At 45.3% G+C, this 27987-nt stretch overlaps 1 protein-coding gene across 1 annotated transcript; it reads left to right on the top strand.

Moving 5' to 3' along the window:
- The first annotated feature begins 11239 nt into the window (after window positions 1-11239).
- On the top strand, window positions 11240-24340 carry LOC140723906 (uncharacterized). The gene is made up of 2 exons (XM_073038446.1): window positions 11240-11282; window positions 20072-24340. Exon 2 carries the CDS (start codon window positions 20478-20480, stop codon window positions 22590-22592), a length of 2115 nt encoding a protein of 704 aa, XP_072894547.1. The 5' UTR covers window positions 11240-11282; window positions 20072-20477; the 3' UTR covers window positions 22593-24340.
- The last annotated feature ends 3647 nt before the right edge of the window (window positions 24341-27987 follow it).

Genomic DNA, 27987 nt, shown 5'->3' with positions numbered 1-27987 from the left:
TCTATGTGGCATATGGTAGCCACGTTTTTACACTATGGGAACGCTGTATATTCGGTCAAAGAAGGGCGAACGCGGCAAGTATGAAGGGCTTCAGGAGGTCATTGTGGGCTTTAAAAAAAGGTTGGCAAGCACTGCTCTGGAAGACAGTGTTAGCCAATGGATGAACATAACCGTCCATGGATGAGATCCCCACGATCTGAGCAGACTAGGTATCAACGGAAACATGTCCGACGACAGGCTCAAAGTTGGAGACTTCTTCCCAGAAACTGGATGTTTCTTTGTGGCAATACTGGTCCAGGTGGTTAAGACAAAAACATCAAAAATGCACAATAAAAGGCTAACAAATGCAAGACAATAAAAACAGAATATTCCATGCGAAACCAGAAAGTATCCCACACATTGTAGTATCCTGCAACAGTTTAATTCAATCTGATTACTTACACAGGCACCATCAAGTGACAAACATCTTTCACCAAATGCTTACTTTACGATACACAATAGTGAAACATGCCTACATTATTATAAATACAATCCTAATCGAGTTTTAGAGGCAGGACCCTACAACCGATCCATTATTAGAGATGGGATACCTGGTACCCGCCCAAAAATAATAATACAGGATACATATGCAATAACTATTTATTTAATAGGTACGGCCATTACGAACACACACTACGCACGGAAATCAGAAAGTATAAAACACAGGAAATATGCTGATGGAAGAGGAAAATTAACGACTATTGTACAGGAAGAGGGTATACATTGTCCTAGTTGTAATATATATGTCTGGTATCATCCGAAAATAACTACACAACAGCACTAAACATTTCGACCCGCACAACAATATTTATAAAATCGCCAGAAGGGCACAGCACTATACAACACTAAAATAGTCCAAACGTTGAGAAAAAAGTGGGCTTGTCTGTGTCCATAATGCAATTTTTACCAGTTTTAGCTGAGATAAAATAATAATAATAATAATAATAATAATAATAAGCATACGATTCCAGGGAATGCATAGATTTAAAAAAAATATTGATAAGCAGGCAAGTCAATGCAGAGGCGAGTCAACATGGAATTTGATCGGAAGGACTTTTGTTAGAAATCAGGAAGTGAGATGTCATTATTTTCCTTGAAGCAGAGTAGGCACCAGAGGTTTCCGTAACAATTTGCGCAATTAGGAATGAGTGCCGTGGTGTTAAAAATTTCTCTGTAACATCTTTGTCTAATGTGACGGACAAGTGCATGCTTTACTGTAAGTTGTGTTAATTTCCTTTTTTTCCACTTCATTCTTATGCAAAAGTCTAAAGTAACAAATGAGTTGCATTTTTTGCTGATTTGATCTTGAATGTCTCCAGAACCTATTCCGCTTTCTCATGACCGAAAGGCGTCTGGCGGTGACGAAAGCGGGAATATGGAAAATTGAAAATAAAAGGTAGGATGAGCTTAATGATTGATAGGAATGGAGGTCACGGGGTGCGGGTGACGAAGGGTCTCTTCCTGTGCTGTGTCTCTCTCGAGCTGGAAACCAGTTTTACTCTCGCCGCTGCCACGTTTTCCGATGACCGCAGGTTCTGGAGTGTCAAGATGGAAAACATTACGACCGCCTCCGGGAAGAGCTTAGATATGTTGTTTGTTAATTAGTTGAATAATTGACGTGAGCAGATATTTCGCTGCGTTGATAAACTGCTCTCTGAACTTGGACTGAGTTACCCCATAAATAAACGTGTTTGTGCAGCAACTTAATATCAACAGTATGTATCCGGACTGTTGAAATATTAATTCAGAATCGCTGTAATTATTTGGATCCAATCTGGCAATTGTGTAATAAAGGATTTCAGCAAAACTGAACGACCACAGGATGATGAAGCTTCCGGAGGGGTAAGAAGTAAGATTACAGACTTCCTCCTGTTCTCCATCTCCGGGTCACTGTGGTTCTCCTCCTTGCTCAGACCCTGCAGCACCTTACGGACGCGACTAGTCACAAAAATGTGTGTCTGTCTGTCAGAGCGTTGAACAGTAGTATTAACATGAATTTTGAACAGTAGTAAGACACTTATATTCCACCCAACCGGCACCGGTATAGTAGCTCTGCTTTGTAGTACAGTCCCAGGGTATATGGTCAATCACTTTCAGAGGACAATATCTAAAGCATTCAGGCACAGTTTTAAAACAGAGCAGAACGCCGGTTGTTGTCAGAACCACAGCCGCAGTTTTCCTGGTGCAATACTTTGCTTTCAGCTTCTGGCAAGAGATGGCAACAAACCGATCAAACGTAAAAGTAACAGTGAAGCAGACAGAACTGTCTGTGGCTGCAAATCCCAGTGTGGAGATCGCACTGCATACGGGGGTGATGTCCAGGAAAGTCCCGGGGAAGTAATAATAACTGACCCGCCACATTATGACATCAAAGATGATGGTTAGAAGATCTGCTTTCTGCTGACCAGCCAATGCACCACCCAGGCTAGTAACTTCCCTGTAATTCCATGGCCTATTATCCTTGTCAAAGGCCTTCTGAAGATCCAAGTACACTATATCTACTGCATCTCCTTTGTGTACCCTGCTGATAGTTTCCTCAAAGATTCGCAGTGGGTTTCTCAGGCAGGATTTTCCTTTCAGGAATCCATGCTGGCTTTGGCATATCTTGTCATGTGTCTCAGGTACTCCGTAATCTCATCCCTAACAATCGATTCCAACAACTTCCCAAACCACTGATATCAGGCTAACACGTCTATAGTTTCCTTTCTGCTGCCGCCCACCCCTCTTAAATAGCGGGGTAACATTTCCAATTTTCCAGTCATCTGGTACAATGCCACAAATCTATCAATTCTTGAAAGATCATCGTTAATGCCTCTGCAATCTCTCCGGCTACTCCCTTCAGAACACAAGGATGCATTCCATAAGGTCCATGAGATTTATCCAACCTCAGACCATTGAGCTCCCTGAGCACCTTCTCAGTCATAATGTTCACTGCACAAACTTCACTTCCGTGACACTCTTGAATGACCGATATACTGCAGACGCCTTCCACTCATTCAGTTCCACTGCCCTCTGCATCTCTCATTACAATATCTCCAGCATTATTTTGTATTGGTTCTATATCTACACTTGACACTATTTTACCCTTTATATTCTTAAAAAAAGCTTTTATATCTTCTTTGATATTAGTTGCCAGCTTCCTCCCATAATTCCTCTTTTCCTTTTCATCTGTGCCCGCGAGGATATTGCACCCCTTTGGGTTCAGGTGTAACCTGTCCTTTTCGTACTGGTCGTATCTCCCCCGGAAGAGGCCCCAGTGATCCAGGAATCTGAAGCCCTGCCCCCTACACAAGTCTCTAGGCCACACATTAATACGCCTGATCATGATATTCTTTCATCGCTAGCAGGGGCACAGGCAGCAATCATGAGATTACTACCCCAGAGGTCCACAGGTGTCTGGTTAGCAACGTTTCTTTTTATGTTATATGTCAATGCATCGGATAACAGTATTGATGGCCCTGTGGCCAAATTTACGGATGAAGTCGGATATTGAAAGGACTGGATAGAGAGGTTGTGGAGGGCTATAGTATCTGGTTATCACAATGCCATAAATACAATATAAATATACAAACGGTAGGCTTGCTCCGCGGCTGGAGATTCTAAATTGGAGAATGGCGCTTTATTCACAAAATCCACATAGCCCACTTTGACTGTGTACTGATCCCAGCAATGGACCCCGCCACTGCAGCCCCACAGTGCACTACGTACTGATTGCAAAGCTACGAAATTGCATGAGAATAGCCTCCCCTCCCCCAACTCCACTCTTTCTGCGTCACCAGCAGACTGAGACATCTCACATCTCGCTGCCTCCGCCAGGACATTAAACTGTGAACAACTGTGGTCAGGGACTGATCTCTGGGGTACTTCAAACGCTCCCTCCTTCCAGTCTGAAAATGAACCACTCATCCAGCCGCACACTACCTGCAGTTTATCGATCTCCAACGAAAAAGCCTAATCACCTACTCCTGAGGATCAATAGCATTGCTGACTCTGAGTTTACCACCGACAGATGCCAGGAGGGACATAATAATCAGAAAGTCTCTAGTCGCATCCGTGTATATAAAATGTGATCTTAGTGAGTGTGTGGCGCATGCTCAGAATGTGAAGGAGATAGACAAACTGAGCCAAGTCACAGACTGATGAAGGGGAGGAATGATCCATTTTGATACAGAGAGGGAAGCAGAGTTTGATATTGACCCTGATGCCGGAACTGTAGTCAGTTAGAAGATGAAATCTTGTTCCTCCAAATTGTTTTGAGCTGTGACAGTGCTTTTTTCTGAAGGCACCATGGAGACAAAAATTATCTGAGTTGAAATGTTGTCCTTCGCCCACTGACGTGGTCTGTAAACTTTTAATAGTGTAGAAATGTCTGAAGATCTGTGTGTGGGAATCACAAACACAACAGAACGATATCTCCGCTGTATCTGTCAGTTCACCAGCGTTGGAATGCCACCGATCCTTGAATATGGAGGCCGAGATGCTGGAGAAGACAGCGCCCCACTCGCTGCCAGGAGAGCCCGATCACGTGTCCATGCCTGTGATCTGTCATTGCCATGACGTTGACAGCAGTGTGACTTCATACTCTGGTTCTCATTTTGGAAGGGATTCAATCGGCCATCACAGTTACACCAGCAGCTTCGCACTGGGAAGCGGCCGTTCACCTGCTCCGTGTGTGTGAAGTGACTCATTCAGTTAACCCACCCTGTGATGCTCCGCTGAGTTTACAATAAGTGGAGGCCACATTTCTGTCCGGAGTGAGCAAAGAGTTTCACTCGATCATCCCAGCTGCGGCAACACCAGCAACTTCACATCAGGGAGGAAGTTCAAATCAGCTCCGTGTTAAATGTTTAACCATCACGGTGACTGAAGGCAGCTGCAGGTTCATGAGGGACTGTTATTGTCAGATTCTGCAGTTCTTTCAGCTGCTCATCGCACCCAGGACTGAACCCTAGTCACTGAGCATTGGAGGAGTCTGTTCTGCTGACGTTAGCCTTAAACTGGACTGATGTTTAATACTGTGGATCCGTGAAAGATAAATCAGTTCTGTATTAAATCCTGTGTCTCTACCACACTCACAATATACACTAGACAGGCCACTCGGCCCATCTGGTCCCTGCCCATGGTTCTGTTCCATATCAGTATTTTAAAATTTATCTCTGCCGTTTACCTCTCACTCTCTTTGTTGCAATTTGTCACCACTCGGTGGGAGAAGAGATTTCCTGTGAATTTCGTAGAATCATAGAAATCTGCAGCAAATTACCGTTCATTATACATTGTTCCGACCATGTAACCTACTCTAGTAACTACCTAGAAGTACCCTACCACATAGTCCTCTATTTTCCTAAGCTCCATATACCTACGATTCTCTTAAAAGACCCTATTGTACCCGTCTCTACCACCGTCGCTGGCAGTGCATTCCACACACCCACCACTCTCTGTGTATAAAAATATACCTCTGACATCTCCGTTGAACTACTTCCAAGCACCTTAAGCTATGCCCCCTCGTGTTAGCCATCGCAGCCCTGGGGAAAAAGCCTCTGAATATTCATACGATCAATGCCTCTCATCGTCTTGTACACCTGCATGAATTTCCTACATGATTTTCCCCAGGCTTAGTAACACGATGAGCTCGCTGAGTATTTGACCTTCCCCAGTGCTCTGGACTAAGGTGGTTAAACTCTTCCCTACTTTTTTCAAATTTTGGGTCATTTTCACTAATTTCAAAGGACTGTGCCTCAGATATCTGGGTTGTTGCAATGCGCCTCTAAAGCCTGACAGCAGACTAGCGAGTGAATCTTCGGTGGAGCAAAGTCAGGATCCAAAGAGTTGCCAACACTAATCAGGGCTCCAGGTCTCCGGAAAGAGATGGGGTCTGGAGGTTACAAGGAGGAGGAGGAAGAGGAACCAGACCAGCAGGGTGTGGCTATGAATGAAAGATGAGTAACATTTGGAAACTGGTCAATTGAAAAACAAAATGGTTAATGTCTACAAAACATTGCAGGTAATCAGCAGATCAGGCAGCAAATGTGGAGAGGAATAAATAGACAACATTTAGGCCGAGCCCCTTCAGCATGTCTGGACTGTGTACTCCTCTGCTTAGTGGCTGCCTAAACTGCAGAGCTCCTTCAGCATTGTGTGTGTGTGCGTCGCTGTTTTCCAGCAACTGCAGAATCTCTTGAGTTTCATATCTGCATTTGTAAGAGGATTGTACTTTGGCATTAAATAAACGAAATGCCTGTTGATATTGAGTGTATCGCTTATGGGAGCCGCTTTCTGAGTTAAAAAAAAAAGCTGTTGATTTTTCTACACACAAAACAAACTGAGGTATGAGCATGAAACCGGTGCTTGCAGAAACTTTTAATGGCACCGTGATTACCCATAAAGCCCTGCGTTTACAATTTCGCTGTCGCTTGAAGCACTGATCAAATGCGCAGGCGTCAAGCTTGCAGCTGTCTTGGATAACTCCGCATGCGCGTAGTACACAAAATGTCGGGAGGACCGTAGGAGGTAAGAGCGGGTGCTGGGTGGGCTTTAATTGAGTGACAATTGCTGTGAACATTGAACACCGTGGCCCACAAACTCGGCACAGGCCAGGTCTTTTTCCTCTCTCTCAGCCCCACGATCCGTACACGGGCCCCGGGGAGCTTTCGGCTAATCAGGGAATGCGAGCAAATAGATCTCACAGACAGAGCTGAGCTCCAGAAAACTAAATGCAGGGATCAGGAACTCGTAGAAAGGGAACAATATCTTTCTATCAGCTGTTGAGACAATCACCTTTGTTCTGCTTCCAACCGCAGCTGCCGGCAATCCAAACAACACACGCAAAATGCCGGAGGAACTCAGCTTTAGTAGTCTTTTCTATCGATGCTGCCTGGCCTGCTGAGTTCCTCCAGCATTTTGTGTGTGTTGCTTGTTCTGCCTGCTCTTGTTCTGGCGTTTTCTACCGGTGAGGACATGCTTTAACCCATTCTGTCTGGGTATATACTGATACCAAACACCTTTGCCCTGGGCAACAAATAGCTTTCACATCACAAATGTGCCAGACTCCAATGAGACAGACTTCTGCCCTTCCCTTCATATTCTTTGGCATTGCCATCACCGAGTTCACCACTGTCAGCCACCTGGAGTAGGGGTTCAGGGGAAATATTTATGTACAATACAGAAACTGGTGTTACCTGTGTGTATTGTGGCGATGCAAAAGTTGCTGGATAATTTGCAAGTGGGGAGTGATATTTGGAAAACTGCCTTTTTAAAGTATCATTTAGCAAGAAAATCACTTACAGTGACATGCAAAAGTTCGAGCACCTCTGGTCAAAATTTATGTTACTGTGAATAGCTAAGTGAGTAAAAGATGACCTGATTTCCAAAAGGCAGAAAGTTAAAGATGACACATTCTTTAATTTTTTAAGCTAGATTACTTTTTCTTTTCCATCTCTTACAGTTTCAAAATAATAAAAAAAGGGAAAAGGGCCCGAAGCAAAGGTTTGGGCACCCTGCATGGTCAATACTTAGCAACAACCCCTTTGGTAAGTATCACAACTTGTAAACGCTTTCTGTAGCCAGCTGAGAGCCTTTCAATTCTTGTTTGGGGATTGTTGCCCATTCTTCCTTGCAAAAGGCTTCTAGTTCTGTGAGATTCTTGGGCTGTCTTGCATGCACTGCTCTTTTGAGGTCTATCCACAGATTTTCGATGATGTTTAGGTCAGGGGAATGTGAGGGCCATAGCAAAACCTTCAGCTTGTGCCTCTTGAGGTAGTCCATTGCGAATTTTGAGGTGTGTTTAGGATCATTATCCTGTTGTTGAAACCATTCTGTTTTCATCTTTAGCTTTTTTTTTTACAAATGGTGTGATGTTTATTTCCAGAATTTGTGGTATTTAATTGAATTCATTCTTCCCTCTACCAGTGAAATGTTTCCCGTGCCACTGGCTGCAACACAAGCCCAAAGCATGATTGATCCATCCCTGTTCTTAACAGTTGGAGATGTGTTCTTTTCGTGAAATTCTGCACCCTTTTTTCTCCAAACATACCTTTGCTCCTTGCGGCCAAAAAGTTCTATTTTAACTTCCTCAGTCCACAGGACTTGTTTCCAAAATGAATCAGTCTTGTTTAGATGTTCCTTTGCAAACTTCTGATGCTGAATTTTGTGGTGAGGATGCAGGAAAGGTTTTCTTCCGATGACTCTTCCATGAAGGTCATATTTGTGCAGGTGTCTCTGCACAGTAGAACAGTTCACCACCACTTCGGAGTCCGCTAAATCTTCCTGAAGGTCTTTTGCAGTCAAACGGGGGTTTTGATTTGCCTTTCTAGCAATCCTATGAGCAGTTCTCTGGGAAAAGTTTCTCGGTCTTCCAGACCTCAACATGACCTCCACCCTTCCTGTTAACTGCCATTTCTTAATTACATTACGAACTGAGGAAACAGCTATCTGAAAATGCTTTGCTATCTTCTTATAGCCTTCTCCTGCTTTGTGGCCATCATTTATTTTAATTTTCAGAGTGCTGGGCAGCTGCTTAGAGGAGCCTATGGCTGATGATTGTTGTGACAAGGTTTGAGGAGTCAGGGTATTTATAAAGTTTTGAAATTTGCATCACCTGGCTTTTTCTAATGAAGATTATTAATAAGCCATAGCCCTAACAAGCTAATTAATGTCTGGGACCTTGGTAAAAGTTATCTGAGAGCTCAAATCTCTTGCATGGTGTTCCTTTATTTTATTTTACTTTAAAATTGTACAAAACAAAAATAATACACTAATCTTGCTTAAAATGTTGAAAAGAATGTTTCATCTTTCACTTTATGACTTTTGGAGATCAGTTCATCTTTTACTCACTTAACTATTCACAGTAACAGAAATTTTGACCAGGGGTGCCCAACCTTTGCCTGTGTGGCTCATTGAGGTTGGGTCCTGGGATATCACAGTTCTTGATCCAGGTAAAATGGACCCGGGGGTCGAGCAACTTGGGCTTATGAGGTGTTGAGCGAGTATTTCTGGTCTGGGATCAGATGCTTGTTTCTGGAGTTCCTTTGGAAGCAATGAGTGCTAATCTGAGGAGAGGATGAGTTCCGATTCCAGCCTCACAGGGACAGGCTGTGAGTAAATGGGCTGTACCGTGTTTACAACAGTAGAAATAGACCCTTGAGTTTGGAACTGTGTTTGGAAATCACCCCCCCCCCCCCCCACTGTTACCTGTCTGTCACCTGGCGGAAATCAAGCATAATCTCAAGTTGCTGGAGATCTGCACTAAAAACTGAAAATGTTGAAGTCATTCTTTTCTTTTTGCAATATTTTTATTCAGAAGAAAAAAAAGATTTACAGAGTGCAACACATAGATACATCTCAACATAACTTGTGTACATTCATATATTGTAATAAAATTGATTAAAATGTTATAGCATCAGACATAATGGTATACCACTCTGTAATCAAAAAATTTAAAGATAGGTCATACATCATAAAATATTTTTTTTTATATATTAAAAAAGTCAACCCCCTACCAACTACCAAAGAAAAAAGCTGATGGATGACAATGGATAATTAGAAAAAAAAACATATTCACTTAAGAAGAGAAAATAAAAATATACATAAAAGTCTGTGCACTGTTAAACTTTATAAATTGGAAAAGTAATTTAGGAAAGGTCCTCAAATGCCATAAAAAGATTGTTTCGAATTTAAGACTGAGCAGCGGATCTTTTCTAAATTTAAATACGACATAATATCACGTAGCCATTGAAGATGTGCAGGAGGGGTAGACTCCTTCCATTTAAGCAAGATTGCTCTTCTTGCTAAAAGAGAGGTAAAAACTAAAACCTGTAGGTTAGGAGTATTTAAAGTTATATCTTCATTTGCAATAATACCAAACAAGGCAGTAAGGGGATTTGGGTCAAATTGGACCCTAAAAAGTTGAGAGAAGGTATGAAATACTTCCCGCCAAAACTTTTCAATTGTAGAGCAAAACCAAAACATATGAATTAAAGAGGCATCAGCAGAGTTGCATTTATTACAAAGTGGAGAAACATTCGGGTAAAAACTGGAGAGCTTCTGTTTAGAAATGTAAGCTCTATGAACCACTTTAAATTGTAGAAGAGAATGACGAGCACAGAAAGATGGTTTATTAACCCGTTTAAGAATTTTATTACATCTATCATCAGAAGTCATTCTGACAAAATGTTATTAACCTGAATTGTAAAGTTTGTTCCTCTCCCCACAGCTGTTCCTTACCTGCTGAGTGTTTCTGGTAATTCCAGTTTCTTTTTGTTACATTCACCCCAGAATGGTTTATATTTCCTGAAATGGACCTGTTTTAACCTGGAAATGGAAATGGCTCATTCTGTGATAGTAGAGCAGTAAAGAAAGCACAACTTTTCTCTGTAAATTATCCTGGTACCAGTTTGTGTTCAGTACAGTTTTTGCTAACAAGATTTACAAGAATAATCTCAGGAATGATTGACTTTATGTCTGAGGAGCATTTGATGGTTCTGGACCTGTACTCAATGGAGTTCAGAAGGACGGTGGGGGTGGTGGGGGGGATGTATGGTTAAGTAAACCTACCGAATGCTGAAAAGCCTGGATACAGTGGACATGGAAAGGATGATCTGTGATTTGACAGCACTGTCTCAGAATAAAGATGCTTCCCTTTAAATATGAGAAAAATTTTTGGGCAAATTATGTCTGATCTGTGGAATTTGCTGTCACAGAGGTTGGTTGAGGCTGCCATTTGGGTATATTTATGACAGAGATTAATATACTCATGATTGCTAAGTAGCTTCGGGGTTACAGGAGGAAGGCAGGAATATGGTGTTGGAATAAAAATCAGCCATGGTTGAGTGGTGGGGCAGACCAGATTGATCGAATCACCTAATTATGTTCCTGTGTCTTATGTCTTACCATGACTGAATGATGGCTCCTTCTTATCCCATATCATTTTGTGACGTGTGAGGGGCAATAAAAGATTGTTCACTGAGATCATTATGTCTGCCTTCAACGTTTGAGTTTCAGTGAGTTTTGTTCTTGGTAACATTTAGCAGAAATGTTTGGTTCTCCTTTTTATTGTTAATGTGCTTCATTATATTTCATGTTAAAGTTGGACCTGCGGTGAGAGATTTATTGGAAGAAAAACCCCAAATGGAAGCAAACCACGACTGAAGACAGTGGAACAGCAACAAGTGAACCAGCCCGAGGATTGAGAGCATCAACTGGACCCATCTAACTCAGAGATTCCAGTGATTCATTCAGGAGAAAGTTTGGTGAGTCTCATTTACTCAAACACTAGTCCTTTGGACATTCTATACTGTACAAAGGAAGGTATGGAATAGTTGGAGTGAGACTGAATGTGCCCAGAGGAACCAGTTATGCCTCTGTCAGACCCAGTTGCAATCATTCCAGGTCTGGTAATGTGCTTCCAGCAGCCCAGCCCTTTAAAACCACTCCCATTCTGTGGAAGTCGAATCCGGATAAAGTCACTCAGAGACCGTATAAGTACAAACTCTTTACTCCAAGCACCCAGGCCTTACTCAGTTAGTCGCTCAAACAGGAACAGTCTATGACTGTTACCGCTCAATCCACTAACTGGCTAACAATTCCCCTTACACCACAGATATATCTGTCCAGATACCCACCACACAAGGCAGGCTGGTGCCAAAGTTATTTACTATATGACAGCCCCTTAAGACAAATGACAACATAGTCATAATGGCTTCCACACACAGAACTGACTGAAGCTGTTCTATCTCTACCCACGAGTGCACAATGAGATAAACATCCAGAAAGCCTAGCTAGCTTACCTCAAGAAGAGATATGGCTCAGATGGCTTAGCACATCTGTTGATCATCAGCAGTTTCTTTCAGAAAAATCTGCTACTATTGTTTAACAAAGTGTTAACCCTTTTTCATACTTTATCACTCCCTCCTTTTGATCATGGATAACATTACGGCATATCTGTGGGTAAAAACAGCATACAACAGTAATTATAACAATGATATGTCCAACTATTAGGCCATAATGCAATGCCATGCCCCACATATTACCAAGCAGGCCTTCAAAGACCACCATTTCGTCCCTTCGGTGAACCAATGTAAATCCTGCCCTACTTTCTTGATGCTGTCAATCTGCTTGGCAGTGTGCTCGGAGAGGGATGTAATGTTAGACTCATCAGGGTTATAGGTGCAGCATTCTGTGTCAATAATAACACAGGTTCCCCCTTTCTCAGCGAGGATAAAATCTAAAGCCATATGATTCTGTAGGACTGTTTGCCAGATTGCAATCATTTCAGTGGATATTTCTGTTACTTGGGCCTTTGTTTCTGTCAGGGCCCCTGCAGTATTGTGTCCGGCTACTCAAGTGCTGTAGCCAAATTGATTATCTTTGATGGATTCCTGGCTACTCCATAGGAGAGAAAAGTGATCATCCACAATCACTCAGTCTCAGTTATTCCTCTCCGCTGCTGGGCACCTGCAAGTATGGCCAGGATGCATGTTTCCCAGTCTGGGAAGTTGCTTTTGGTGGGAGCCTGAGATACCATCCCTCAAAACACTGACAGCCACAGTCATCTCTGACTGAACCCCAGTTCCTCATCTCTCTTACTCCGGTGTTGTTTGTGAAAGCCCAGGCTGAGAGTTCCTCACTCTGGTTGAGCGGGATTACTGACATTGGAATCATAGTTTTACTATGCTGCAGAATTTCAGCACAAACCCAGCAGGACTCTAAACAGGATACCTGTTTGGCATCGGTGTGACAGAGAGACAGAAAGGTGTTAACGTGGGGGCCCCCGGATGCTGGGGTGAGTCCCCTCAAAGACATAAACCCGAACACCACTATCAACCAACATATTTTCCTTTAGTTCGAGACAGTTCTTCTACTCAGACAGACAGACAGACGTACTTTATTGATCCCGAGGGAAATTGGGTAACATGTTCAGCACGTTTGGCGCCTAATCGATCTATCCACCGAGATTGCCCCTTCAGTTTCACAGCCGTGGGAGTGGTCAGTAACATCTGATATGGTCCTCTCCACCGAGGTCCAACTTTCCCTCAATCTCAGTTCTTGATCAGGACAAAATTCCCAGGTGCTATGGTGGGATAGTCACTCCTCTCTGTGGATTAGTTCCATTCCTTGTAAGCCTGTCGAACCTGTGAATGTAATGCTTGGAAAATGTTGGTCTCTCCCCTGAGGGGATGCATATCCAATTTTGCTGGTAGACTTTGTGGGAGCAATGGTACACAAGGTCTTGGTCCTCATGGTGTCCTCATGGGCCGTCCATGAATGATTTCAGCTGGTGACAACACTGTTTTCCCCTGAGGGGTAACCCTCATGTGGAATAGGGCTAACAGTACGTCCTTCAACCAAGTGAGTCCCGTCTCCGCTGTTAGTTTGTCTAATTTACCCTTCAGAGTGCCATTGACTCTTTCCACTAAGCCAGCGGCCCATGGGTGGTGTACGCAGTGGAATTGTTGCCTGATAGCTAGTTTGTTACATACCTCTTTGTTCACTGTCACCACAATGTGTGGGCCATTGTCAGAGCTCAGCATCTCCAGCAGGCTTTACCTGGGAATTATTTCCCATAATAATAACTTCATAACAGTCATAGCATTCTTATTGGTAGTTGGAATAGCTTCAATCTATCTACTAAACACATGTATAATAACTAAGCAGTATCTATAGCAATGTACTCTAGGCAATTCAGTAACATCAACTTGTAGACAGGAAAAAGGTCTATCTATCGAGGGAGTCGTGCCCGTTGGGCAGGGTACAGTTTACCAACCATTCCCTCCTTTCCCTGGTGTGTACAATTCTGTATATAATCGACCAATATTGGTAAAAACTGTGTAGGAACACAAACCCGTCCCGCTGGGGTGATCCAGAGACCTCGGTCGGGGTCTTTCTGGCACCCCACCTGGAACTACAGCTTGCACTCCTCCTCAGAGGCATCCCCCTGAAAAGTACGTACCTCCCACATGTCTGGCAAACTCGTTCTGCTTGAGTCATGGAGGATTGCTTGATGGGAACCCGAGGAGACGACAACTATCGAGGATTGTGCAGCACTTTTCGCTGTCTCATCTGCTGAAGCATTGAGTTTAGTGACCTGGTTGGCCATGCAGGTGTGGGCCGCACATTTAATAATAGCCAAAACTCGAGGTAGCTGTTGAGCGGTGAGTAAGTTGTTTACAAAGGAGGCATTACGAATGGGGTGGCCAGAGCAAGTCAGGAATCCCCATGTTCCCGTAGTCATGTACAATTCCAAATGCATAACGGGAGTCCGTGTAATTGTTCGCACTTTAGTCTGTTGCTAGGATACAGGCAGGAGTCAGAGCAAACAGCTCAGCCTTCTGGATGAGACAGCTGCTTCAAAAGAGGCCTGCTCAATTACTTCACTGTCCGTCACTATCACATCACCAGAATATTGTTTCCCTGCTGGATCCACAAAAGAGCCTCCATCCTTATATGGAGTTGCATTGGGCTTTAGGGGGTATTGCAGAATGGATGGGAGAGTCTGTCCTTCTTCCGCAGTGATCCGGACTGGGGCAGTTTGTGTGGCCGATCTCGTGGCCTGAAATTGCCCAGAGATGGGGTACAACATCTTGGTCAATATTAAAAGGTTGTCTTACCAGATGTGCCATCTTCAACTCAAAGTCCTTCCAGTATTGGAGTTGTCCTGCGACCAAGTTTTGCCAGTCTCCCTCGTTGCTAGAGGCTTGTTTCATCAGTGTGTAGGCAAAGAACCCTAGGGTCTTTGGTTTGAACCCGGGGCAAACCCTGAAGGTAGTATGGTGAACAACCAGTCCTGTCTGTCGTCAAAGGAAATCTGGAACTTCGGCCAGAAATGCACTGCCCTCTTTTCCTTTAAGTTCTCCAATCACCATGACTGGGAACTTCTGTCCCTCGAGGGGTGCATAATACTGGCTTTCCTCAGTTGAGCACCCCGGAGGGTCATAGCACAGAGTCACATGAGGGTCGGCCGCTGGCAGAAGGGGTTCAAACACAGTGGAGTCCAGATTAAGTGCCCACCACTGGGGGGGGGGGTGTCAGTAACTGGGGAAGATGTCAGTTGTTCACTAGTCCCAGGGTGATATCCTTGTCCACGCAGAGAATCTCGACTTACAACGGACAGAGCAAGTCTCTCTCTGCTAGATTACACCCCGACTGGTGGTGACTGTAAATGAAACCTCACACTGGGTCCCCTGGAATTCTACCTGCAGTGGCTGGATACGTGAATACATACATTCCGTTCATTCAAACCCAAACAGAGTGATTGTCGCGTCTGATAGCTGTTTTCCCTTTTCCGATACTATTTTCTGATCGACAGTGGTTGTGGTTGCCCCCAATCAGAAGTGGAACCGGAATTCCAGCAACTTGCAATATTAAATTGGGCTCTTCCTGAGGGGTGGTACTCACAGTAGGAAGCATCCTTGATTGTCAATTTCTAAACAGGTTGCTGTCCCCACCTGTCCCTTGGTAGGTTTTTGTTCCCATTTCGGATCCCCAGATATAGCCCGCTCACGTCTTTCTTTGCCGCTGAACATATTCACCTTTAATGTTAGTTCCCTTTGGGTTTGATCAGGATTCGAAAGTCGGGTCCCAATAATATGTCAAAGCTTGTCGCATTCGATTTCGGTCATTGTCAGGCCAATCCATATTATTTGTTTTAATCATGTTGGATAACTTAGTTGGTAAGTATTGGAGCGGTAAGGCTTTAAACTGGGGGTGGGGGGGGGGGGGGTGGATTCCCAGTGCCGTAGCAGTCCACAAACTGCTCCCGATAGTCTCGTCCCGATTCCCCAGGCTTAGGTTTGCATTCAAGAACTTCAGTGATGTTTACAGGTTGCTGGAGAGCCCTTTCCAAGGCTTGGATAATCTGGTCTGTCTGTTCATTCTCATTATGGTTTCCCGCCTGTAACTCCTGATAGGTTTGGTATCTCAATTCTGCCTTCCATTTCCACCCCTCAACAGCTGAGAGAATCATGCAGCAGAGACCGAATAAATCTTGCAGGGTCGCATTAAACATTTGTATAGTACTGCGGACACACTGAGCAAACTGTTCTGGTCTTTCTCTTCTACCTGGGACCTGATTCATGATCATTATCATTTCTTGAGGCTTCCAGGGTGCATACACAGGAATCACTGAGGACTGTCCCTCCTCCTGCTGCTGGTGGACTGGGCAGCATTCGGGTGGGCAATTGCCTTCAGAACCATAGAACATTACAGCACAGAAACAGGCCTTTTGGCCCTTCTTGGCTGTGCCGAACCAATTTTCTGCCTAGTCCCACTGACCTGCACCTGGACCATATCCCTCCATACCCCTCTCATCCATGTACCTGTCCAAGTTTTTCTTAAATGTTGAAAGTGAGCCCGCATTCACCACTTCATCTGGCAGCTCATTCCACACTCCCACCACTCTCTGCCTGAAGAAGCCCCCCCATGTTCCCTTTAAACTTTTCCCCTTTCACCCTTAACCCATGACCTCTAGTTTTTTTTTGTCTTCTGGCCTCAGTGGGAAAAACCCTGATAGCATTCACTCTGTCTATACCTATCATAATTTTATACACCCCTATCAAATCTCCCCTCATTCTTCTACGCTCCAGGGAATAAAGTCCTAACCTATTCAACCTTTCTCTGTAACTCAGTTTCTCAAGTCCCGGCAACATCCTTATAAACCTTCTCTGCACTCTTTCAACCTTATTAATATCCTTCCTGTAATTAGGTGACCAAAACTGCACACAGTACTCCTCACCATTACATTCCAACTTTGATACTCAGTACTTTGATTTATAAATGCTAATGTACCAAAAGCTCTCCTTACAACCCTATCTACTTGTGACGCCATTTTTAGGGAATTATGTATCTGTACTCCCAGAGCCCTCTGTTCTACCGCACTCCTCAGTGTCCTACCATTTACCTTGTATGTTCTACATTGGTTTGACCTTCCGGTGCAATACCTCACACTTGTCCACATTAAACTCCATCTGCCATTTTTCAGCCAGTTCCTCCGACTGGTCCAAATCCCTCTGCAAGCTTTGAAAACCTTCCTCACTGTCCACTACAACTCCAATCTTTGTATCATCAGCAAATTTGCTGATCCAATTTGCCACATTACCATCCAGATCATTAATATAGATGACAAATAACAATGGACCCTGCTCTAACCCCTGTGGCACACCACTAGTCACAGGCCTCCACTCAGAGTAGCAATCCTCCACTACCACTCTCTCGCTTCTTCCATTGAGCCAATGTCTTTGTGGAGCCATTAACTCTGGGGTTCTATTGGATCCTTCCCTTCCTGTCTCGGTATTCTCTTAATGAATCTCAAAGTTTACGGACCTCCCCTTCCCTGCCGCCACTGTTTTACCTGAGCGGACAGTGTATCTGAGTACTGGGAGGACTGGGATTTGGGAGCACTGGGTGCACTTGGCTCCTGGTAAGTTGGGTGGGGGGTGCTACGGTGGGTGCCCACTCCTCATCACGGTCACTGTCCTCAAACAGGGTCAGTATGCCAGACATGGGTTCGGGATCCCTTGTTTCCCTATCAGTTCGAACTTCAGACTGATGTTCCTGCCCTGCTCTCCTATCTAGGCCAGCCTTGGTTTGCTTACGTTGTTTTCCCTGCTCTTGCTTGCTGCATCTATCCACCCATTCACGCTCCACTTTTAGCGTCTCCCAACCTTTGGTGTTCTTCCTGCAGTACATACCTCTCTCCCTTTGTCACATGCATTATTGCTCCAAGTTGCTAATAATGTACCGTTCCACTTTCCATCTGCCTTTTCCTTCCAATCCCTTTTCAACAATTTCCACTTCTTTCCACAGTTTTTTTCCCATATCAAATTTACTGCTTGTTCTCATGAGGTAATATCCCTGGTTCCTCCCCAGTGGCCACATTTTGTTCCCCAATTTCTTATTCAGCGCTGTACTCAACATGCGCAAATCTTTTTCCTTGTCTGGAAAACTCTCACACATTGTGTAGGGCTGATCCTGGCCCACTCGTATCAATCGACTGCAATTGACCCATGTGCACCAAATAATATACCCAGCACAAAGCCTCCCGCTCAATTAACAATCAGATATATTTACCTGGCTGGCACTTCCTGCCTCCTGTCCACTTAGTGAAATTTACCTGGAACCGCCTCCTGCCCACTTAGTAAAATTTTGCCTCCCTTATACGAGTCCCCAACAGATTCTTTCCCGATCCCGTCAAGGTATGCAATCAGCCTTGGACGAGGGACTGTACCTCGAAAGGAACTAACGGAGAGCGACATAATGTAAAATACCTATTGGGTGCCCGGTCAGTCTCTGCAGTCCCCAGAGTGGTCCAGCCACTTACTCAGCCCGTCTGCTTGGCACTCCCTATATTGGGATCCTGTTCGTGACGCCAAATGTTAAAGTTGAATCTGAATAAAACACGAGAGACCAGCTTCTTATCATCACCACAGTTTATTGCGCATTCTCCTGTAGGAGTTTGAGACCCAGTTGTCAAAGTGACTGCCACCATCCACCATCTGACAAGTGGACTGACTCTGTCAGGTTACAGCCATGTATTTATACATGAACCCAGACATTTATACATAGTAAGCCCCAGACATTACTATTGCAAGATGTTATTAGAACTGGTATGCCCACCCAATCTGTTGGTGTAAAACTAAATTACGTAGATAAGAGAGTTCGCTAAATGAAGGTTCTAATTACAGTTGGATGTACTGTCCAGTCCTTATCAGTTATTCCCTTCACAAGGCTCTGACTTAATTACAGACATGTTCATTCCGGTCCTTATCAGCGAGTCCTCCTCCCTTCACTCAAATGAGGGTACAGTGCATAATGTTATCAGCTAACGAGGGTACAATGTATAATGTTATCAGCTAACAAGGGTACAATGCATAATGTTATCAGCTCTCAGTGAGTCTCTCTGCAAGCCACAGAGAACTGGTAATGAGCCTGTCTTAGCAAACCGCTGAACACAGAGTTTACTTCAGTTCAAAAATTCCTATTCAGTCCCAAATATTCTTTTAGCCAGAGATTACATAGGATCAAAATGTTTTGTTTTATATATCCTTAATTCCTCAGGCGGGTTCACGGGAAATATTTATGTCCATTATAGAAACTGGTGTTCCCTGTGTATATTGTGGTGATGCAAAAGTTGCTGGAGAATTTAGAAGTGGGAAGAAGTGGAGTGATATTTGGAACTTTGACTTTTTAAAGCGTAATTTAGCAAACAAACCACTTATGGACAATATGCAAGAGCTTTGGTGAGAAAATCCTTCATTACCGATAACAGGCCTGCTAAATAGTTTTTGTGAGAGAGCAGATGAACTTGATCAAACCCAGAGGAGATCAAAGTTGTTATCGACAGTGATTTGCTAGCTGTTAAAATGAATACCTCTATATAAAATTCACTCTGCACATGTCACTTGGAAAAAAATGTACAGTACAAGATTTATGTGCACACTGGTTATTACAAATTAGAGGGGACATTGGTGGGAAGGTGGGGAGACCTCGATTGTCCTTGATGCCCTCACCTACAAGATGTGCATCCAGCTGCAGCTTGTAACCCTGCACTTAAGGAGTTGGATCTTGAAATGGATGAATTTATCCCCCAGGTCTAAAGTGGCTAACACGAGGAGCATAGTTTTCAGGTGCTTGGAAATAGATATCGAGGGGATGTCAGGTGTTAGTTTTTTTACACAGAGAGTGGGGTGCATGGAATGCAGTACTGGCTATTTGCGTGAGAGTGGTTCAGTTACTGTGGGGCCAGGCACTGATGCAGCTCAGAGGAAACAAGGAATAATACTAATGGAGAGAGTCAAACTGAGCCAGGTCACAGATTGGAGATGGCAGAAATGCCCCATTCTCATAGAGACAGGAGGAGCATCAGAGAGTTTGATGGTCATTCCAGGTACTAGCATTGTGCCCAGTTAGAAGATGACTTCTCTCTCTAACTTGGGTTGAACTTCACTGTAACAGTGTGAAGCCATATCACACCTTGACAACTCAAGTGATCTCATCTGAAATGTTGTCCTACATCCATTGATGGATTTTGTAAATCTTTTTACAGGTTAAAAATGATGAGGAATTTGTCTACGGGAATCTCAAACAGATCACGTCAGTTTTGCTGTCTCTGACCAGATATTTACGAAGTGGAGCAAGGGATTCACTTCATCTTCCTTCCTGTTCAGACTGTGGGGAGGGATTCACTTGATCATCTGACCGACTGGCACGCCCGTCATTTTACATGGGGGAACCCAATCACCTGCTCAGACAGTGGGAATGGATTCAGTTGATCATCTCAACTGAAGGTACATCAGCGAGTTCACACTGGGACAAGGCCATTCACCTGTTCTGTGTGTGAGAAGGGTTCCTGTCGGTCTTCCCGCCTGTGGACACACCAGTCAGTTCACACTGGGCAGAGGCTGGTCATCTGCTGAATTTGTGGGGAAGGATTCATTCAGTCATCTGACCTAATGGCTCACCAGCGAGTTCACACTGGGGAGAGGCCGTTCACCTGCTCGGACTGTGGGAAGGGATTCACTCGGTCATCCCAACTGAAGGTACATCAGCGAGTTCACACTGGGGAGAGGCCATTCACCTGCTCGTACTGTGGGAAGGGATTCACTCAGTCATCCCATCTGAAGGTACACCAGCGAGTTCACACTGGGGAGAGGCCGTTCACCTGCTCAGACTGTGGGAAGGGATTCACTTGCTCATCCCAACTGAAGGTACATCAGCGAGTTCACACTGGTGAGCGGCCGTTCACCTGCTCAGTCTGTGGGATGGGATTCACTAGCTCATCTAAACTGAAAATACATCAGCGAGTTCATACTGGAGAGAGGCCGTTCACCTGCTCAGACTGTGGGAAGGGATTCACTTGCTCATCTGACCTAATGGCACACCAGCGAGTTCACACTGGGGAGAGGCCATTCACATGCTCGGACTGCGAGAAGGGATTCCCTTGCTCATCCCAACTGAAGGTACATCAGCGAGTTCACACTGGGGAGAGGCCGTTCACCTGCTCAGACTGTGGGAAGGGATTCACTCGGTCATCTCAACTGAAGGTACATCAGCGAGTTCACACTGGGGAGAGGCCGTTCACCTGCTTAGACTGTGGGAAGGGATTCACTCGGTCATCTCAACTGATGGTACATCAGCGAGCTCACACTGGGGAGAGGCCATTCACCTGCTTAGACTGTGGGAGGGGATTCATTTCCTCATCTAACCTGAAGGTACATCAGCGAGTTCACACTGGAGAGAGGCCGTTCACCTGCTCAGACTGTGGAAAGGGATTCACTCGGTCATCTGACCTAATGGTACACCAGCTAGTTCACACGGGGGAGAGGCCGTTCTCCTGCTCAGACTGTGGGAAGGGATTCACTCGGTCATCTCAACTGAAGGTGCATCAGAGAGTTCACACTGGAGAGAGGCCATTCACCTGCTCATACTGTGGGACAGGATTCACTCAGTCATCCTCCCTAATGAAACACCAGCGAGTTCACACCGGGGAGCGGCCGTTCACCTGCTCGGACTGTGGGAAGGGATTCATTTGCTCATCTAACCTGAAGACACATCAGCAAGTTCACACTGGTGAGAGGCCATTCACCTGCTCAGACTGTGGGAAGGGATTCATTCGGTCGTCTTACCTGATGGCTCACCAGCGAGTTCACACTGGCGAGCGGCCGTTCACCTGCTCAGACTGTGGGAAGGGATTCCCTTGCTCATCCCAACTGAGGGTACATCAGCGAGTTCACACTGGTGAGAGGCCATTCACCTGCTCAGACTGTGGGAAGGGATTCCCTTGCTCATCCCAACTGAGGGTACATCAGCAAGTTCACACTGGGGAGAGGCCGTTCACCTGCTCAGACTGTGGGAAGGGGTTCACTTGTTCATCCCAACTGAGGGTACATCAGCGAGCTCACACTGGGGAGAGGCCGTTCACCTGCTCAGACTGTGGGAAGGGATTCACTCAGTCATCTGAACTGAAGGTACATCAGCGAGCTCACACTGGGGAGAGGCCATTCACCTGCTCAGACTGTGGGAAGGGATACCCTTTCTCATTCCAACTGAGGGTACATCAGCGAGTTCACACTGGTGAGAGGCCGTTCACCTGCTCGGACTGTGGGAAGGGATTCCCTTGCTCATCCCAACTGAGGGTACATCAGCGATTTCACACTGGCGAGAGGCCATTCACCTGCTCAGACTGTGGGAAGGGATTCACTAGGTCATCTATACTGAAGGTACATCAGCGAGTTCACACTGGCGAGAGGCCGTTCACCTGCTCGGACTGTGGGAAGGGATTCAGTTGCTCATCCCAACTGAAGGTACATCAGCGAGTTCACACTGGGGAGAGGCCATTCACCTGCTCAGACTGTGGGAAGGGATTCACTCAGTCATCTCAACTGAGGGTACATCAGCGAGTTCACACTGGGGAGAGGCCGTTCACCTGCTCAGTCTGTGGGAAGGGATTCACTTGGTCATCTCAACTACAGAGACACCAGCGAGTTCACACCGGGCAGTGGCCGATCACCTGCTCAGCCATTGGGAAGAGTTTCTCTCAGCCAAATCACCCAACTGTGCATCATTGACTTCAAACTGGAGAGGCCGTTCACCTGCTGTTATTGTGGGAAGCGATTTACTCAGTCATCGAGGCTTATGTAACTCTCGCTTCGGCTAGCAGCTTAATGTAGGGGGTGATAGCCCCCAGCCCGGCCGAACTAGAGAAATCTCGTTTGGGTGGATGCTGTGTGATGTGTCCCCTGTTACAAATCAGTTCCCTGAAATTACAAACAGTACACAATATGCGATTAAACGATTGAGCTTTATAATCCTTACTTTGACTACAGGATTAGGTAAGTAAACAAAGAAGAATGGCCCGCGCTCTCCATTCATGTCTTCTCATCTCTCCCTAGCGAAAGACCACAAATTCTCTCTTCCAGACTCACAAGAAAGAACGTTTCTCTCGTTGGATAGCCCCGCACACCATAACCCTGTTATCTCCAGGCTTAACCTAAACAATGCTGCTACTGAGAAACCATTACCTCAGCAGTGAAACATTGCAGAGAGGCCATTACATTAGCAGTGAAACCTTGCAGCACGTTACACTTGTGACACACTACCGGGTTCACACTGGGGAGAAAGTTTCAATGAGCTGCATGCTGGATATTTGTCCATCACCGTTGCTGAATGCAATTTCGAGAGTGACTGTCGGTGCTGAACTCTGCAATTATTGCTGCTGCTCACCACATCCAGTTCTGAACCCTGGTCACTGGGAATGGGTGGAGTTTCTTCTGCTGCACATTCACCTTTTATGGGACTGGAGTTTAATATTCTGGATCTGCGACAAATAAATCAGTTTATTTTAAACTCTGTCTTTGGTATTTAAGTGAATTTATAACACACCAAGTGTACAGTAGAGAGTCAACTCTAGCCAGCTGGACCCTGCCAATGATTCTGTTCCATGACAGTCCTTTTAAATCCTCCCCTATACGGCCAAAACGGCATGGTTTTCCTCAGGAGAAATCTTCCCAGACAGATCTCTCGGAATTCTTTGGTGAAATAAGAAAGGTGGTGGGTGGTGTTTGTTTGGATTTTCAGATTGTTTTGAACAAGGTGCTGCAGCTGAAGCTGCTTAACAAGACCACAGCTCATGGTATATGATGTCTCTTTGCTGTTCCTGCTGGAGTTTAGAATTATGGGCGGGTTTCCTGAATACTGTAAAGCCAAGATAGAGAGGATGTTTCCCATAATGCGTAGCCCAGGACCAGGGGTACACCCTCAGACTACAGGGAAATCAATTCATAAGAAAGATGAGGAGGAAGTCTTATGATATGTTTATTCAACATGGCCATGACTGATATCTGCTTCTGTGCCCATCCCCCTCTATCTCCACCTCAAATGTACCCAGTCAGCTGCCTACACTCAGCTAGATAGACACTTCACTGATCCTAAAGGAATTTACATGGAAGATTTAGAATTTTAGAAATTTCCATATGTCTCCATTTAAAATGAGTGGCCCTTTTCGATCCCTGTCAGTTTCTCTCTCACTGATCAACAGAGATATCAAAGGGCCAGTCCCGTTCCCTCGTATATCTCCCCCGGCTCAATCCCTGGTTTCTATCCCAGTTTAACTCCTCATCTCTCTTCCCTCCCATATTCGCTCCAATCTCTCCCCGTCATTCTCTCCCGTGCCTCTCTCTGCCCCCTCGCTCGCTCCCCGTTTATTTCTTACCCACATCCATCTCACTCTTCCCGCCATTCTCTCCCCTCACTGGTTGTTGCCACCATCTCTCTCCCCTCTGTTTCTCAGCTCTAACACTTCCCTGCCAGCTCTCCTCAGTCTTGCTCACTAACACTCCTAGTCTCTCGATTCTCTCTCCCTTTTTCACAACCAGCACTCAGCCTGTTCTCTCCTCCCTCCATCCCTCCCTCTCCCTCTCTCTAACTCTCCCTCTCCCACTTCCCCTTCTCTCTTTCTCCCTCTTCCTCTATCTCTCTGTCACTTTCTCTCCCTCCTCTGCTTCATCCAACTCCAAACGCCAGTATGTTCCGATGTCACCAAGGCTACTTATCTTGTCGATGTCACTGTCACATATTGAAAGGGACGGGTTGCTATCCTGCAGTGAGCACGGGCTGAGATTCAGTGTCGGGGTGGGTGTGTGGTTTGTAGACAGAAAGGGGAGAAGAGAGGTGAGAGTCAGCGGAAGTTGGGGTGACTGGAGTAGGAGAGGGAGGTGAGGAAGTGGGAGAGGATGTATTAGGATAAGAGGGGAGAGTGAGAGATAAACGGAGGAGAGATGCAGAGAGGAAGGTGTGCTGAGAATTGAGAGGAGGGTGAAGGGTAGGGAGAAAGGGAGTGGAAGATAAAGTGAGTGCACTATGGAGAGGAGCAAGCAAGATGTTGAGGGAGCTGCACACACAGTGTTGAGGGAGTCCCATTCCCTCTGTCCTACTCACTGTAACTCTTCTAAGGTTGTATTTTCATCAATGAAAACAGGATTCAACACGCTGCGAGCATGTACTGTTCTGAACTGAAATGAAAGCTCAGACCAGAAAGATGAAGAAATGATCACAATAGAACAGTTATACCCTCTGGGGTGGTTACATGTCCTAAGATGGCTTTAGGAGCAAATAACACTCGCCAGGGGGACATTAAAGAATCTTGGTGGGGCGATAAGCCGCCTCTAACTTAAGGCATCAGATCTGACCGACCATTAGTAGAGCAGGCACTTCCAAAAAAGGTCGTGGCGCTGGGACACAGGAAGAAGCATCGCACTGCAGGCCTTGAGCATTCGTCATCACAACGCGTCTGACACTTGGCGATCTCGTCCGACCTTACTTCCCTAGCAGACGTTGTTGCAGATGCATAAATTAGCGATTGGGGTACTGGACTGTTCTCGACTCGCGGCACTGGGGCTAAAGTAGGTTGGGAAACTCTGCTAAAGAGGATTGAGTTAACCAATGGATGAACATAACCGTCCACGGGTGAGATCCACCATCTGAGCAGACGAGGTGTCAACGTGAAGCGTCTGAGGACAGGCTCAAAACTGGAGATCTCTTCTCAGAAGCTGAGTGGTTCCTTGTGTCAATAGAGGACCAGGCGGTTGACACAAAAATAACAAACATGCACTTTGAAAGAGTAACAAATTCAAGACGAAGTGTTGTTCCTTTCACAGGCTCTGAAGCAGAATATGCCATTTGATTGCTCACACAGTCGCCATCAAGTGGCAAGCATCATTCATCAAAATCAGGAAGGAAGGTGACATTTCTCCCTGGAGTAGGAATTTGGGTGTTCCATGGAAATTTGCACAATTATGAACCTAATCCAAGAGTTCTGTAGTGTTAATCATTTCTCCACAACAGCTTTATCTGATACCAAGGACAAGTGCGAGGTTTACTGTAAGCTCCTTAGACTGGTGACTTTCTTTTTCATTTCATCCTGACGCAAAAGACTGAAGTAACAAATGAGATGCAATTTTGCTGATTAGGTTTTAAATACCCTTGGATGCTCTCCCGCTTTATCATTAATGACAGGGTTGTGACGGTGACAGGGCTGGAATATGCTGGGCAAATAAACAGAAAAGGTAGGGTGAGATAGAAGGTGGATGTCGCGGGCTGAAGGTGTGAATGTGTGTTTGCCTGTGTTGTCCTCTCTCGGGCTCTAAACCAGTTTTATTCTCTCCGCTGTCATGTTCTTCGGTGACCGTCCATTCTGCAGTGTCCAGATGGAAATCACGGCAACCGCCTCTGAGAAGAGGTTAGATATTTTGTTTGTTAATTAGTTGAATAATTGTCGTGAGTGGATATTTCACTGCGCTGACGAACTGCTCTCTGAACTTGGACTGAGTTATCATAAATAATCACGTCTGTGCAGCAACTTAATATCATTGGTATGTATCCTGTCTGTTGAAGAAATGTATTCCAAATTATTCTAATAATTCTGATCCAATCCAGCAATGGTGTTATAAACAATTGGGCAACATCCACTGACCACAGGATGATGAAGCTTCTGGAGATGGTGAGAAGTAAGATCACAGACCTCCTCCTGCTCTCCATCTCCTGGTCACTGCGGTTCTCCACCTTGCACTGACCTTTCAACCCTTTTGGACGCCATTAGTCACCAAAATGTGTCTGACTGTCAGGTTGTTGAGGAGTATTTTTAACAAGAACAGGAGTAATGACGTTAGAACAGTAGTAAGACAGTCATATCCCACCCACCCGGGATCCGTATAGTATCCCGTCTTTGGAACGCAGTCTCTGGGTATAGTGTCAATCACTTTCACAGGTTGCAATATAAGAAGTAGGGCAAATGATTCAAACAGACCAGAACACTGGTTGTTATCAGAACCACAGACGCAGTTTTCCCGGTGCAATACTTTACTCTCCACCTCTGGCAACAGATGACGACAAACCGATCAAAGGTAAAGCTGACAGTGGACCAGACAGAGGAGTCTGTGGCTGTCTGTGTCAGGGCAGCAATCACACTGCATACGGGGGTGATGGCCAGGAAAGTCCCAGGGAAGTAATAATAACTGAGCGGCCACAGTATCACCACCAAGACAACGGTCAATAGATCCACCGTTGCCATGGCCACCAGGTAGTGAGTGGTGCAGGTGGAGAGGCCGCACATTCCCCGGGACAGGATCACAATTGTCACTAAATTCATTTGGGGTGGGGTGGGGACAGCAGAAGGAATCAATGAATTACTCTCTCACGCTCTGTGGGACAGAGATAAGCTGTAAAGAGAGAACAATCAAACCTGGCGGGCGCTCAATACTGGAGGTTTAAAAGGTTTAAATTGTGCTTCGCAGACTCAGCAATGGTGCGCAAGCAGGGAGAAAGGTTACATACTCGGTACTGCAAGAGGAGCAGGATTTGGGAATGAGGCACTGTCAACTGATCGCCAAGGGAGCTTTACGACCGATGTGTAAAGTTCGGATACCTCGGCACTTCCTTCATATCCTGGCACTCATCGCATGTCACTACGCCCCGCTGCCTCTGAGGTTGTCCATTTACAATGTTCAAAGTTCGTAGCACATTTACTTCCTCTGTTCGCAGGCATCCATCTCCCCACGGGCCCAGCTGGGTTCGCTGCTTTTAACTTCTGCAACTACACTTGGACGCGGTTCCTTCAAGGGATCAGATCAGGAAGTTCCCATTTTCTTTTTTTTTGCACATTCTTCCTGACCTGCTCCAAATTACAGAAGCATTATTCCAAATGGTTCGATGTTTATTTTTCCAGACCAGAGTATTGCATGTACTTTACCCCGTCAGGCATCTAACAGACACCTGTGGTTGGCGAAACCCCTCTTCACCGATAATAAGGCGTGGAAACAAACCCTTGTAAACGAAAACGCACAGCGACACGATTTGAATTTTCAAAACTCCCGATGGTCCGAGATTGAACACACAAGTGAATCTCATCAGGGTTTCGCTTTCCGCGTTCTCTTCAACCTTGTATCATTTTTTGAAACACAGCGCAAA

Source organism: Hemitrygon akajei, unplaced genomic scaffold, assembly GCF_048418815.1.
Source record: "Hemitrygon akajei unplaced genomic scaffold, sHemAka1.3 Scf000146, whole genome shotgun sequence".
NCBI classification, from domain to species: Eukaryota; Metazoa; Chordata; class Chondrichthyes; order Myliobatiformes; family Dasyatidae; genus Hemitrygon; species Hemitrygon akajei.
This window is presented reverse-complemented; position numbering and strand designations above follow the sequence as displayed.